We start from the raw sequence: 16,318 nt of genomic DNA, 5'->3' as shown, positions 1-16,318 counted from the left end.
AGAGGATGACCTCACTTTACATTCCAGACACTTCGTGTCCTCCCATTGGCTACCCTTCCTCCCCTCACCCAAAGGTAGATGGGTCCTGTATCAGTGGGTTGTGTGTATTAGCTGATTTTAACATTTGAGCTGATAGACTTGTACAAAAACTAATAATTTAAGCTGAAGATTGCAGTCTGAAATTCTTGAGTCAATTAGACACATTTATTGAGAGTCTTCAGTGAGTCAAGTTCTTGGTCAAAGACATCTCTAACTGTGGACTAGAAGGCTTTGCCCCTTCCTGAAGGACCATAAGGAATGGCATGAAGGTAGAGAAGCGCTGTTCTGAAATTCTGCCGGTCTGGTCTTGATGGTGAATCTTGTTTAGTATTTTTAGTTGAGTTTGAGCAGAGGAGATAACCGATGTTCTTCTCCCAAATGAAAGAGCATGGCAGGGTGGGGAAAAGGAGAGGAGTTGTTTTCTTATTTTATTTTAATTTTAGCACATATGCCACAGTTTAATGTCTTTTTGTATTTTATAACATTTCTCCCTCTTTCCCAAGCACACACTTATTAACATTCTTATTTTACATTTTGGACATATAGCAATGCAGGCTGCCAGCATTTATGAAGTACCTGGCAAAAAACCGGATCTAATTGAGACGCAGCTTCTCCCTTGATGGAGTCCTGAGAGTGCTCAGAGACCACTTGAGCACACTGAATTGTGTTCAGGAAGAATGTTCCTCTCCTGGAGTTTCCTTTTATCCCAGGACAATTATTTAGTAAACTCTTAACCATAATAGAGTATGGAATATATTTATACTAATGTTTACATAATTAAAATAATTAAGTATATAAACAAACAGATAAAATCAAAGAGGAACATGCATGGACCAATGATGAGAGTGTGTTAGGAATCAGGCACCCAAAAAAGTTAGTTTCATGTTCTCGATGTCCCAAACAATTCTGCGATCTAAAGTAGCAGGACCCTATTTGAAATGGAAGATGCTAATGGAAGATAGTTTAAGTCATGTGGATGGAGACATACATTCACTCCCTTCTCTGCCAGTTGTGTGACATTAGTCAGGTCACTTGATTTCTTTCAGCCTCAGTGTCCTTGTCTGTAGACGGGGACAGATGTGGCCTCTCCCTAAGAGGAACTTCATGGGTATTGTTAGGATCCAATGTGGCAGTAAGTGTGAAAGTTCTTTATAAACTGTGTAGCCTGCATATTTATTTTTTAAGAAATAGAGTAGTTGATGCATTCATTTATCCATCACACATTTGTTGATTACCTGCTTTGTTCTAGAACCTGTGTCAATTCCTTAGGACTTTGAGGTGAGGAATATATGGTTTCTGCCTTCAAGAAGCTTAGAATGCAGAGGGCAGAAAAGAAATCGACAGTTGAAATATAGGGTGGTGACACCTCGAAGTACAGAGAGTCACTGGAGTGTGAGGAAGGATGCTCCAACCCTGTCTGATGTTGGAAACAGGTATCAGAAAACGCTTTTAAAAAGAAGTGTCCTGCTTGAGCTGAAGCTTGACTAGAACGTATTGTTTTCTGATTCCTGTAGAGAGATATGTACTCTAATATTTCATCAAAATGGTATTTTTGGCTGGTGATGGGAGGCTGCAGGACATAGTGGGGGAAGAGCAAATAGGAACTAAGTCCTCTGTGCCTCCCTCTCCTTTGACATGGGCACCCTGCCATGGTGGCTTGTTGGAATCATGGCATGGCAGGAAACACTTTGGGATGTTTAACAATGGATGGAAAATCGAAAGCCTTGTCTGAAGATACTCCAGCTGAGGGCTTATTTAGAGATCTGATGTGTGAGGAGTTATAAGATGTTACTGAAAAACACCGTAATTATGGGCTAATATTACTGTTAACGGAAGCCAAACAGTGACCAACCCTACAATTCCTTATTGCAATCAGGTAAAACATTTTTCTCAGAAGACAGGAAGAAGCAGATTGTTAAAAACATTTCAGTGACTTTTTTGCTAAGGCTCACCCTTGCTTCAAAATTTTTGGCTTTTCCTGACAAATGTGCTTTTCACCAATTTCATTTGTGTCACTTTAGTTTGCCCATCTGTTCGAGGAGTTAAACCAGTTCTGCGTAAAGTGTCAGCCCAGTCCTTTGGCTTGACCTCGCTCTCCTGTTCCCTTTATCCCACCCCCTGTCTGCTTCTCTGTGGGAAAGCAGTGTGACTACTTATCTCCCTCTGTCAACCCATTCTTCTGGATGAAATGTATTAAAATGATCAATCTTTACTTATTCATGGTAACCATTTATTGAGCACTGATTTTGCTTGGAGGCTCTTAAGAGTCTCCCAAATGAGGAGGAGGGTGGCAAGAATTTAAAAAATAAAATAAAAAAAAGGAGGAACTCCAATTCCTTAGCTTTGATGAGGTCAAGGGTCCCAATAGTGCTAAGTGATGCTCCTAGGGGCTGAGCAGGGCTGACAAGAGTCACCTTGTTCCCCTTCCCCGCTCTTGACTCTCTGTTGAAATTCTCTTTAGCTCAGAAGGAAGAATGTCATCTCAAAGGCCTATAGTACTGTGACCCCCTGACTTACGTCACCTTTCCTCTTCTCATTTCACCAGTGAGAAAACACATACTGTTCATGGCGTGTCTGGAGTTGCAAGGCAAGTCAGAGTAAACCTGGAATTAGGATCTTGGTCCCCGATTTTCTACTTATTGTGGAATCCTGGAGGGCCCCTTTCTGACTCTAGTATATGTGCCAAAGTCATCTGATGGGGCACAGTTGTTTCCTAAATATCCTTTGGCAAAAGGCTTTGAGGAGTGGCCTGCTTAGCAGAGGCTGAAACACAGGTGAGCACTGATTTAGTGAGCCAGGTGGTGGGCGCTTGTGTATTTTGGCCAGGAGTATACTATTGCAGAAGTCAGTTTTTATGCTTTGGGTACACCAACTTAATAATTTCCTTCAAGTATTCCATTTTCATAGTCTCATTTTCCTGCTTAGTGATATATACTATCTCTCTTTTATTTTTAGTCTGTTCCTCAAAGTCCAACAACTTCTCTCCTGCTGTGATTTACTCAAATGGTTTGTTATGACTTTTGGATTCTCTGCCCCACACAGTCTCATTTCCGTGATGACTCTTTGCCAGCATTTCTCTTGCCTGTGCACAGGGCTTTCTTACAAACCTTAGAGCCAAATTAGTGTTTTTTGGTTGTCTTTCTAGATTCTCAGTTAGCTTTCAGGCTCCTTGAAGGGAACGACAATGTCTTCTGTTTGTTTTTTCTTCTTTACAGGGGAGGGCACAGCATCATAGGCCTGGTAATTGTCTGGCTACTTATGTCAGAGAACTAATTGATTACGGCTTTTTTGCTCAATCAGCAAGAAGGGGACATTTCAGTGGGAGTCAACAGGCATTCAAATAATCTCCAGTTCCTGAAAGGCTTCGTAGACATGAATCAAAAGCCTGCTTGGAAAATAAATAGATTTATGCTATTTGAAGCCCAAGTAACTCTTTTTAAATTTCCTTGCTAATACAGTGTATCGTGTTAAATCTTAAAGCACACACAGTTGTTTCATCTTCCCATTCATCCCAGTGGCATCTTCTCTTTACCTTCATGGTGACAACTTGCAGGGGCTGCTGCCTCTGATGCTGTGCCATGCATGTCAGCCAAGCCAGTTTCGGGGAAAACAAGCTAAATTGCTAGAAAGGGAGTAATACTTAAAGAAGGAAAAAATATTCTCATCTCCTGGGCTGGAATCCAAGTTTCTAAATGAGTGAGTTAGCCCATTTAGAAATGTGTCTGTTGCACAGATAATACGTGTCTTCTCTTAAATGTCACATGCCTCTCCTGCAATGGGGACTTAATTTGGACCTGGAGATTTCTTCCCTGTTTTTAATATTACAGTAGAGAGCATAGGAGGCAGGTCTCCATTCTGTCTCCACTGTTTTGTAATTTGTTTTGGCCCATTGCACTGCCTAAAACAACTCTCAAAGCAATGGTGGAACAACCACCCTGGTCTTTCTTAGAGGGCACATTGGTTTTAAACCTTGATTTCAATTCACTTTCTCCTCACTCACTGGAAAATTTCCTCCAGTCCCAAGAGCTTCGGAAATGAGAACGTCAACACAAACCAAGTCAGATGCTAAATGCAAACCACCTTTCCTTTCCTCTAGTTGACAATGCTAAGAAAAGAAGTGCTTTCTCCTAGGCAGGTGGAAACATAACACAGTTAGTGCACTGCATCACTGTTTGGGTCAGGGACAAGATTAGGGAAACAGAGTCTTCATGCAGGATTGGTTCAAACTGGGTTATGAAATGAGGTCATCTTATCTTTAGAAACCTTGAATGAAAAGCCAGGAAGAGGCAGGTGTGTGTGTGTGCGTGCATATGCACTCACGTACACGTGTTCTCATTTTAGTCTTATTTCCGATGGCAAGTCCTGTGCCTTCTTTATATGCTCTTTTACCTTCGGGTTTGGCTGTCATCACCGATGGTGACTCCCACCCCAAGATTTTGCCCCACTCCCATCCCCTTTTCAAAAAACATCAAGCTAATCAAGGTTTCAGATTGCTAAGCAGAGCATGAGGAACTAACCAACTATAAATCAGTGAAGGTCTTGGGCCCTAGTCAGCCATGTTAATAGAGGGACAGATCTAGCATGATTTCGTGCACCCTCACTCGTCATTTATTTTCCAAAATTGTGAGAGTCGTAAGTTAAATCACACTGGCTCTGGGGGAAATCGTAGAATCCTATAATTTCACAGGTCAGTGAGAAGTATCTAGGTCTAAACTTCTGCCTCTAAGGAAATGATGATCTAAACTAACGCTGTCCAATAGAAATATAGGTGAGTCATAAAGTAAATCCTAAGTTTTCTAGTAGCCATGTTCAAAAAAGCAAAAAGAAATAGGTAAAATTAATTTTAGCACCATATTTTGTTTAACCAAAACTATCAGAAATATTACTATTTCAACATGTAATCAATATAAAAACTATCAGTGAGATGGTTTACATTCTTTTTTCATGCTAAGCCTTCAAAATCTGCTGCAAATTTTACACCGAAATACGTCTCAATTAGTGCTAACCGCATTTCAGATGCTCCATAGTCATGTGCTTTGTGGACAGCACAGATCTAAGCCCTCCAAGATAGATCTTACCTGTTATTATCTTGAAGATTTTCAAGGGGAGACAGTCCAGATAAACACTTTTTTCCTCTCTGAATTTATAAGGACATTTATATATGATACATATTTATAATTTTCTTATTATTTCAAAACATTTTTAGAAGTAAATATCTTCATTTGTGTAGATTATTTGCTTCTGGTGTCAGTGTACTCTATCTGTAGTGTTATTCAGCCTATAACATTCTCCCTGCCCCCCTCAACTTTTATCTTTTTACCTATAACCATTACTAGGATTTCAGTAGAACTCGAGAGCAAGGAATCATATCTGTCTACCTAGGTGAATCTTCATTCTTAGGTAATTGGATTCATCTATATATAGATCGATGCATGTAAATATATGTGTTTGTATAGAGAATTGTCTCAGCATTCACAAATACAGAAGAAATGTTATCTGCATTTAGAAATGGGAGAGCTATTTTTTCTGTCTGGCACAGATGGATGCTCTGAGATGATATTTCAAGATGGGTGTGTAGAGAAGAGAGAAAGAGGTTCCTGGGTGGGAAGAATGTAATAAACAAATATGTGGTGCAAAAAAGGGAAAATATGGCTATATTTAGAAGAGAGTAAAATGTATGAAGGTAAGGAAGGTTAAGAATAGACAGATTGGTGCCATTAAGGAAGCTCTAGCATGGGAGATTAAATTTGGATTTCATTTGATAAACAATAGGGAATCATTTAAGCATCCTGAGCAAGAGAGAGGCATAAACGTACCTATATTTTAAGGGAATTCATTTTGCAGCAGTGTAAAATATCAGAGAGAATGTCAGAATTAGAGTACAGAGCAGAAGAAATGAGGACTCAGAGATTCCTGTTTAGTGTATGGTAAGTAATTTGGGGGTAGATGTAGATAATAAAAGGAAATCCAGACAAAAATATGAGTAAAGAAAAGAGGCCTGTATTAGTTGGGGTAGACTAGGCTGCAATAAATAAAAGACTCGAACATGTAATGGCTTTCTACAAGAGAAGTTTATTTCTCACTTGCGTAACAGACCAAGACTCTTTCAGGTAGGCTGAATGGGGGAGTGGGCTCTGTTCCATATAGTTATTCAGTGACCCACACAGACAGTTGCTCTTACATCTTTATCAGATGGCTTCTAAAATCAACCAAAGGTTACTCCAGGTGTCCAGTATGGGAAAAGAGCATGGAGGAATGCACGTGGGATGTTTTAATGGGCAAAGTCTCAGAACAGTACATGTCACTCCTGTTCATGTTCCATTGGTTAGAACTTGGTCACATGGCCACACCTAACTGCAAGGAGGCTGGTTAATAAGGTCTAGCTGTATGTTCAGGAAGAAGAGAAAAATGATCTCGGTGAATGGCTAGCAGTCTTGGCTACAAAGACCAAGGAGATAAACTTGGAAAATGCCAACATCTATGGATTAGGAGAGAGGAAGGAAAATGGCAGAGTAATTGCAGCAGTAATAGCTATCTTGAACACTGATTGACTTCTAATTGTGTGCAAGGCATTGGAATTTATGCATTTTCACATTTAAACATCACTCTGATCTTGTGAGGGAAGGACGGTTATGATTACAGTTACAGTAGGGAGTAAACTGAAGTTCAGGGAAATTAGAGAGGCCCTAGGTCATACACCTAGTAAGTAATAAGTCTGTCCAACTTCAAAGCTCACGTTTATTAATATTGAGCTAGAAAAGGATTCATCAAAAATGTAAGAAGAAAACCACAGTAGTTCATTTGTCTACCCCATTCTTGTGCGAATGCCACCCAGGTGGATATCTTTATGCAGAATTCAAGAGTCCTTAAGACCACCCTTACTTCTGATATCAGTTGCAGGTTCAAAAATCCCTGAGACCACATTTATCATTCCATAATTTACTAGAAGGACTCATAGAATTTACTGAATGCTGTTATACTCACATTTATGGCCTATTATAGTGAAAGAATACATCTTCAGATCAGCTGAGGGAAGAGGTGCATGGTAGAGTCCAAGAGAGTTCCACACATGGAGGTTCCACTTGTCCTCTCCCACTAGAGTCCAGGATAGTGCTAACTTCTCCCAGCTACCATGTGGGACATATTGCCAACTAAGGAAGCTCGTCTAAACCTTGGTGTCCAGAGTTTTAATTGGGGCTTGGTCACATAGACCTGGTTGACTGCCTGCATGGTTGACTTTAGCCTCTAGCCCCTCTAGAGGTTAAGCGGATATCATATAGCTCTAAGCTCTACCATGAATCATTGTTACCTTAGACTATCTGGCAGGGCCCAAGGCCCCCAGGTAAACAGAGATACTCATATATCAGGCAGGACATTCCAGACACTTAGAGAGATTATCTTTTTGGAGCTGAGGACAAAGGCCAGACCTCTCTTTGGGTAAGGTTACTTCTTTATTATATACTTTATTAGGCATCAGACAAGACAGATGTGCAAAAGGATGAAGCATGGGAAAAATGTAGTCTAACAAAAGGTATGCTTCATCTTTTTCTTGCATGACTTGTTTTGTTTTCTTGCATGCTTTTTTAAAAGAACTTTTCTTCATTTTGTGATTTTAAAAGACTGTCATGTCTTTATTAGGCATCCATTCTTCCTTATCCCAGTTTAGGACTCCAAACTAATGGACAGAAAAAAGATTATCCCTTTCTACTCCTTGGAGTTGCATATAACAAGAATATGTATTCATTCATTTATTTATTGATTCTTAGTCTTTCATCTTTTCAGTTCCCAAAATTTATTTATCGTCTAATACTTACCAGGCGCTAAGTTAAGTGCTGTACATTCAGGATTCTCATGGAGCTTAGGATCTAGTGTAAGAGGGAAACATTAATCAAGTGATCATGGCAATGAATTAATAATTGCCAACTGAGATAATTGACGGGAAGGGAACATGGTTTTATGAGAGAAACTAACAAAATAACTTGACTTAGATTTGGGGGTCAGTGATGGCTTCTTTGAGGAAGTAATAATCTGATGCCCCAAAGGTGAACAGAAATTAGCCACATAGAGTCAGAATAGAGAGGAATAAGCCATTTGGAAATAGTAAACAGAATATGCAGTAAATGGCCTTTGATGTGGGGACATTTGAGCAGAGACAAGAATGAAATGAGGAATGCAAAATGCAGGTATCTCATGAAAGCAACTTTTAGTTAAGGGAGCCGCAAATTCCATCGAACTGAGATGAGAGCTTCATTAGCCTGCCTAGAAAATAGCAAGAAGACCAGTGTGACTCCCAGTCAGTGACTGAGAGGGAGCATGATACAAGACAAGGTAAACGGGACAGGAAATGAGATTGCAAAGAGACAGAAAAAGAAGTCAGAGGCACCCAGGGACTGGGTAAGTGAGGACTTTGCACTCTTCCAACTGCATGGATAGCCACTGAAGAGTTTTGAGCAGATCAGTGACTTGATCAGATTTACATTTTAAAGCAATTACTTTGGTCGTTTTGTGGAGAACAGACCAAGGGGAGGAAAGAGTGGAGCAGGGACACCAGTTGGGGGACTCTTGGGATATTCCAAGCCAGAGATGTTGGAGGATGGTAACAGTAGAAGTGGTGAGAAGTAGTTGAGTTTCATATAGCTTTTGAAATTAGAGTCAAGAACATTAGCTAGTGGACAGGCATGGGAAAGAGAGATCTAGAATGACCTCAAAGTTTTTAGCAAATATTTGAACTGTAAGAATAGAAATACCATTTCCTGATAATTCAGGGAGAAGATTAGAGTAAGGACAGATTTAGGGAGTAAGAGTTTGGTTTTGAGAATGTAAAATTTTGAGATGCTAATTAGATCTCCAAGTGGATATGTAGAGAGGGCTGTTTTTTTATGAGTTTGAAGTTTAAAGAAGAGGTTCATATTGGATGAATAATTTGGGAGGCAACAATTAATTGATGGACCCTAAAGCCATGACAATTGAATGTAATAACCTCAGGACTCAATGTAGATAGAGAAGAGTAAAGATATGAGTAAAGATAAGAGGAAAGCCATTTTCGTATGGCTAATTTTCATATTTGTACTTCTTAATGACTATATAATATTCCATTTCATGTATTATCCTGCTTTTTATAAACATTCTTCTCCATTGCGCATTTGTGATGTTTCTAGTTTTTGATTATTAGGTGGTAGAAACAAACCTCTTAATGGATATAGTTTTTTTCTTCCATTAGGATTATTTCCTTAGGGTACATTCCCCAAAGTGAGATTACTAGGTGAATGTATGAATGTTTTCATTTACTCTATTGCTTCTTTAAAGGCTTGTGCGAGTTTGTTTCCTTTCAATTAACTTCAGGATCTATCTTGTTAGCTTTGAGACTACGCACTATATATCTGTGGTCTCAAGTCTCTTTCCTTAAAATCCCTCTGGGCTACCTTGTGCCACATCTCTCTCCCTCTCTCACCTTCTCCTTCTTTGGTGATTGTACAAGGAGAGAGAAGTATCAAGTCTAATAGATCTTCAGTCATGGACGAGTTCTAAAACCTATTATCTGGCAATCTTGAAGAGGTAGGGTAGAGTCTACTGGATTATTGGGTCTCGGACTCTGCTGCACATTAGAGTCACCTCAGAAACTTTGTAAACTACTGATATCCAGTTTTCACTTAAGATTAGAGAAAGCAGACTCTCTGGGGATGGTACCTAGGTATTCTCAAAAACTCACCAGAGCGTTTTAATGAGCAGTCAGATTTGAGAACCAGTGCTTTAGAACCACTGTAGCAGGAGACCTCTGTCTTCTTCTTTCCCTCTTTTAAAAGAAACGCCAGTCTTTCTAATCAGATCCCCACTCAAGAGCGAGGTTAGCTAATCCTAGCAGCCCTGCCTAAATATGAGGCAGAGTTTGTTAGCAAGCCTCTGCTTGCAAGGGGTGTGCAGTATGCAGGGAGCAAGCAGCCCCTGGCCTGGGTGAAGCTAGCCAGCACAGCGAGTTAGGGATGCGCTTGCAAATCTCTGAGTCCCTGGGTCTTGCCTGCCCCTGCCTATCTTCCTTTGACCTCCCAGGATTTAATTTCTGGCCTGCCTTGATTGGTATTATCAATGGTTTTTGACCTTTTCCCCACTGCAACATTTTATACTTCACTTTCTAGAAGAGTTGGCAGGATATTTACTGTGTTTAGGTTTCCCTAGTGTTTATTTTTAAAATATTGTCCTCATCCATCACTGTCTGAAAACTTTTGGGTCCAAACGTACAGCTGTTCTTCTCTTGCTTCTGTTATTTTTCCACAAGGTTGACTGTGAGGTGAAGCCCATTTTCCCATTGACTTCTTTAAAAAAAATTGAACATGACTTCCTACGGGGAAAAATGACCAATAGAGAAGACAAAGTTTTCATGAAAAGATGGTCACCCTTTGACATAGTGATGATTCTCATCAGCATTGCTTTCCTTTTTGGAATGGTTTTGAGGCACTCTGAGATGTGTAGGGCATGCCCCTATCTCAGGGTGTCCTTGTGCATTGTTCCCCATCCCTTGACATCTACATAGCTTGTGAATTTCACCTATTTCTTCATGTCTCACTTTCACTGTTCTAAGAGTTGGTGTCACCTTTTTTAGATTGTGAAGCATCTATAACCTTTGGTTATTCATGTCTGAAAAAATTTGAGCTTATGGGTTCTGAAAAGAAAGGTGTTGTATTTGAATCTGAAGAAATACATTTACTTTATGAAATGGATGAAACTTGGTATTGTTTTCCAGCTTCTCCTTGGTGTATATTTCTGCTTCTCTATGCTAAGCTTTGGGATTCAGAGGGATCTCATGTGGACATCTCTGTAGTGGATTATAATAAAGGTGACATGTATAAGATGGACTTCTAAATTGCTTGATAATTCTATAAAAGTCCTTATTGAAATCATCCTCTGTATTAGTCTGCTCAGGATGTTGTAACAAAATACCATAACTAAGTGACTTAAGCAACAGGAATTTATTCCTCACAGTTCTGGAGGCTGGGAGGTCCAAGAACAAGGTGCCTGTAGATTTGGTTCCTGGTGAAAACCCACTTCCTGGCTTGTAGACGGCTGCCTTCTCACTGTGTCCTCACATGCTCTTTCCTTGGTGTGTACATGGAGAGAGAGAGATCCCTCTTGTGTCTCTCTCTTAAGGGCACTAATCTCAATTACTAGGGCTCTACCCTCATGACCTAATTACCCCCCAAAGGCCCCATCTTTAAATAATATCACATTGGGGGTTAGGGCTTCAGCATATGAATTTTGGGTGGGGGGGGGGGGGACACGATTCAGTCTTTACCCCATGGAAAAATACTTGTATGCCCATGTACTTATGATGAGCAAGATAAAACCAGAGCAGTTTTCCTGTGAGACCTCTGGACTTAATCACTTTCCTTTATGGTTAACGCAACATAATGTTTTCCTTAATAGCTCAGAGCCCTTTTTAAGCAAATGAGCACAATGTACAATTAATATATAAATCTTTCATATTTCTAAGGTAGTGTGCCATAAAAGGAAAATGGAATCCTGTTCATCATCCTGTTTAAAAAAAAGTATTACACTTCTACCTCAATGAAACATTGCCCATTTCTGGACATAGGATTGTTGTACTTCATATCATTCATCATAACAGCTCTATTTACCATCAGAAGGATGTCAGTATGTTAAGAAGCAAGAAGATCATTCAATTTGAAAAATTTAAAATTAAATGGGCAAAGGCCCTACTGTCAGTAAAATGTTTGAATTAGTAGAAATTTATTATGCTTTGATTACAAACTAAGTTTTGAGAAGCCTCTGGCTTAGAAGTATAATTTACCCATTACTGATATAAATGTTTTTTCAAACAGTCTTTACTTAAAATACTTTAATACTACTATCCTCTTTCTTAATTTGCTAAGTAAAAGCAACTTTCACTGGAATTTTGCCTTCAATGGTCATGCAATCTGCAGTATTGGGCCTAGATAAATAAGGCCTTACATCGAACAGTTTAAGGGTTTTTTCCCTCATTTACTTAATATCTATTTCACAGGTTACCACATTTGTGGATAAAGCATCTATAGACCTAATGTGTGTTTTAGTTATGGCTCAAACAAAGTTTTTCCGAACACTTTCTTCCATTGCTATAATTTTTGTAGGACCAGCTCTAGCAGTATTTTCAGAGGTAAAATGAGAAGTGTTTAAACTCCTTGGATTCACTAAATTCCTGGCATCTAAAATCTAAATTTGAGATCTGTCTCCTTTATGCCTGAAAATAAAACTGAATTCAGGCGGGTCTTTTCCTTGCAGGAGAATGCCGTGAATGGAGAGCACCTGTGGCTGGAGACCAACGTCTCAGGAGACCTGTGCTACCTGGGAGAGGAGAACTGCCAAGTCAGATTTGCAGTGAGTGTGCTCCTCCCGCATCCGGGCTCTGTCCTTTCTGGGGAAGGCCTCCTAGTTGAGTCTGAAGGCAGCAGGGGTCACCATGACTGGATTTCCAAGGAGAGGTTTGAAAGAGCCTGTCCCTTGTGAGACAATGGACAGGCAGTTAAGTTAACATGGCTTTCAAGGGGTCAATTTGGTTGGTTTCAGGGCTTGAGTATGCAGGCCAAACCTTCGTTTAATGTGCTACTTTATGATCATACCCAGGGTTGGTTTTTGTTTGTGTGTTGGGGGTCGGGGAGAGGGTGTGTGTGGAGGAAGGGTCTCTGTGGGAGCAGGAAACTTGTTTGTAAGGCAGTGTGTGTGGCGGAGGGCATCCTGGTGGGTGAGGGTGGGGATGAGCTGAAAGACCTGTGTGGTGGTGGGTGTAGGCGAGCAAATAATTCAGACTAAGTTCTGGAGGATAAAATTCTATACAAACAATCAACACTCAAGTGCATTGGAGTATCCCCTGCGTTTTAAATTTTACTTTGTGTTCCTAGTTAGAACAATCTGTTTAAATCTTAAAATCCTCTTTATGTTCTGTGAAAAGAGCATGGTTGCCAGGCAGTAAGTTATGAGGAACTAAAATTTTAGTGTTGAGAAAATGAACCTGAAATTTTTGTGTAGTTTAAAATTAGAGGTCTGAAAAGAGGGTAATGGGAAACAGTAAAGAAGAAAGAAAGATATATTCCTTCTTATTTGTGGAAATGGGCATCATAATCTACATGATCAATTATTTTCTTTTTCATGGTGTTTATCTATTATGTGCCAGAAAGATTTGAGGCAAAATGTAGGACTTTGGAATTGCAAGTGCATATGTTTCTGTTAATAACTAATAAGGAAGAAATTGAGTTCCCGCCAAACCTTATAGAAGAAGATAGCCCCCGAGAACTTTGATCAGGCTGCCTGGAATCCAAAAGGGGGAACCAAGACCTTTAAAAGTACATTAGCTGTTTGGATGCCTAGTTTATAGGTTTTGGTTGGAAAATTTTATGAGAGTTTTGGAGGACCAGGGTTTGTTTGAGTTAAATTGGGAATAGTTAAATGTCAGTGAAAGGCCCAGCTGTACAGGCTCTCCATTTAACGTCAGGAAACCTGGATTTGAATCTCAATGTTGCCACTCACTGTGTGCCATTGAGAACTCATGACCTTTGGATCTTGGCTACTAAAAGATAGAAAAAGACAGTAGGATTAAATTATTTTTAATTTTGCTTCCAACTCAAATCTCTACTTAATTGTTTGCATTTCTTTTAATCTGGTTGTAAATTCAATTGATTTAAATATCATTTCAACTTTATGCATATGTATTTTTAATTAAAGTATAATTGCTTGGAATTTGATTAAATTAGCCAAAACTAAGAGAGGCTCAGCTGTTTGGACTAAAATGCTATAAATAATGAATTAACATTAGGATCCTAGTTAATTGCATAAACACTGGTCTCGGGATTTTGGATAATATAAAATGGAAAATATGAAAGCCAATCTTACTTGCATATATACTTTTGAACTATTATCTACTGATACTGCTGCCAGCTGATGGACTGTAATTTGTTATGGAGTTCTGCCTTAGTTCCAAATTACTTCCTTTGATCCTTTTCTGGTGCTCTTTTAGGGTCAGCGCCACATGATACCTCTCTTGGCAAATATATGAACACATACTCCAGATCCTCCTTAAATCGTGTATCAGTAAATAGCATTGCTGTCCTCTAACTGGTTGCAACTTGGACACTATTACCTCTAGGCCAGGAAAAACGACAAAGAGTAAAGGAACTTTTAGGTAGAAGTAAGGAAGTAATAGAGTTGTGAAAATCGCCAGTGTTCTTCTGAACCTTCCTCATAATTTTGTCCCAAATACTTGGCTCTATTTACTCACTTTACAAAGTGTCTGGAAGATGAAGCGCTCTCCTCCAAGAAATGTTGATTAAAGGAAGAAATAAATCAGTGAGCAAGTTGAAGATCTAACTGTATTTCCTCATTATAAGCTCCTGAAAGCTCAGTTTCTTTATCTATAAAGTGGGGGAAGTGTTGTTTTAAGGATTCGATGAGAGAATGCCCTGAAAGGACTTACTTGCCACAGTGACTGATATAAGAAATTAAAAGGAAAAAAAAAAAAAAACCCAGGAAGGACAGGAGTAGACAATTCACAAAAGAACTACCAGTGGCCAATATATCATTGAAAAATATATACAAAGTCACCCAAATTAAAACAACTATGAGGCGTCAACCATGTGTGCCCATTAAATTAGCAAAGGCTAAATGAGGCTGAAATGGGGACTCTTGTTGCCAGCTGGTGAGAGTGTGAATTGATCGATTTCACAAAATTGTCAGCATATAGTAAAAGCATTACAAATCTGGCACTCTCTCTCCACCTCCTTTGGGCATCACATTTTGGGAAGGACATTGACAAGCAGGAGGAGACCCAGAGGAATGTGTCCAAGTTGGTTCGGGGTAAGGAACGTTGTAGTAGAAGGAAGAGTTAACCTGGGCTGTGGGGGATTATTAAAGGTGTAAGGGAGAGAGAATGGACCCATCTTCCAGTGTTTGAAGAGCTGCCTTGAAGACTAGGAAGTGTCTTGCTCTCCATTGTTAGGAAGGTAGAACTAAGTTATATGTATAGAATCTACTGACTCTAACAGTAGATCTTACACTTTGGTGTAATAAACATCACCTGGAAAACCTGTTAACAATACAGATTACTGTTTCTCTCTTTACTCCAAATGCTGATTCAGTATGCCTAGAGTTAGACTTGGGAATCTGTGATTTTAACAAGTGCCTGAAATAATTATGGTGCAGATGGTCCATAAAGTTAATTTTGAGAAATACTGTATTTTAAGGAAGATCTTTAACAATCAGAGCTGTCCAGCAAGGGAACAAAGTGCCTGGAGAGATGGGCTCAAAGGATGTGTTTGCAAATAGGTTGGACGGCCATCTTTCAAGGATGCTACAGACGGGGGTGCTCGTCTGCTTTGAGTAAAAGGTTAGACAAGGAAATCTGCAAGAGAGCCCCCAGTTTAAATGTTCTATTTGCAGCTTTCTTAGGATTGAATGACAGTTTTATAAGAAAAAAGCATGCATAAATAGGTTATGTATTATATTCTCATTTCTTTTAATGAACCACATTTGAAGAAAGCCAACCTGTTGGGTTGGGGACCAAATTACCATAACCAGATACTATCTGCAGGCTTCTAAACAGAATGCAGGCAGAGCGCTTGGAGGAGGAGTGAATCCACCTCTGAAGACGAGCCTTTCACTGCTTACCCTTTTTTAGCAAAGCAAATGTCACAAGTAGAAGTTAAGAGAAGGGAGAAGTCAGTGTGGGTTGAGATAGACAGAGGCGGCTTCATGGAAATGGGGCTACAGCACAGTTTTGAAAGACGGGTAAGATTTATATAAGTGGAGTTGAGGAAGGAGTACATTTCAGGCAGGGAGAGGAACATGAGCAAACTCAGAGGCAGGAACAAGCATTGTACAGGGGAGGAGGCAATCGTGAGACAAGCATGAGCACACCAAAGGGCGTGTGTTAGGTAAGAATGGAAATAAGGATGGATGGGGGTGTGTGTGTGTCCGTGCCTTCTGAACCGAAACTTGGAGTGCATGTCATAAATGCTCGTGTGCTTGTGAAGCATGACCATATAATATATTGTCTAAACCAAGACAGTTTTGAGGGTGAAAGTGGCTGCTATTAATAATGGTGCTGTAACATTAAGCGCAAGCCAGAACTGCGTCAGGGAAACTGTCACCCTAACTTATGGTGACATTGCAATAATCTAAAACCAAAGCATTCTTGCAAATCCAGGACCTCCTGCTGCCATCTGGATTGATATTTAGGGGCTGATGTTGGAGGGCAGTGAAAGCAAGGCAGTGACATTACAGGACAGTGTAGGAGAGT

General features: G+C 39.8%; 1 protein-coding gene across 12 annotated transcripts in view; it reads left to right on the top strand.

Moving 5' to 3' along the window:
• Positions 1–16,318, top strand: part of DGKI (diacylglycerol kinase iota) — a 423,828-nt gene that overhangs the window by 147,977 nt on the left and 259,533 nt on the right. For all 12 annotated transcript variants that reach the window (XR_011438274.1, XR_011438273.1, XM_070265910.1 and 9 more), the window contains exon 3: positions 12,313–12,408. Coding sequence is in view for 10 of the 12 variants with exons in the window: in XM_070265910.1 (XP_070122011.1) it covers positions 12,313–12,408 (96 nt within the window). In the remaining 2 variants the exon portion in view is untranslated. The remainder of the gene's footprint in view (positions 1–12,312; positions 12,409–16,318) is intronic.

Source organism: Equus caballus, chromosome 4 (genome assembly GCF_041296265.1).
Source record: "Equus caballus isolate H_3958 breed thoroughbred chromosome 4, TB-T2T, whole genome shotgun sequence".
Classification (NCBI taxonomy): Eukaryota; Metazoa; Chordata; class Mammalia; order Perissodactyla; family Equidae; genus Equus; species Equus caballus.
The sequence above is the reverse complement of the archived record's forward strand: the minus strand, read 5'-3'. Positions and strand labels throughout refer to the sequence as shown.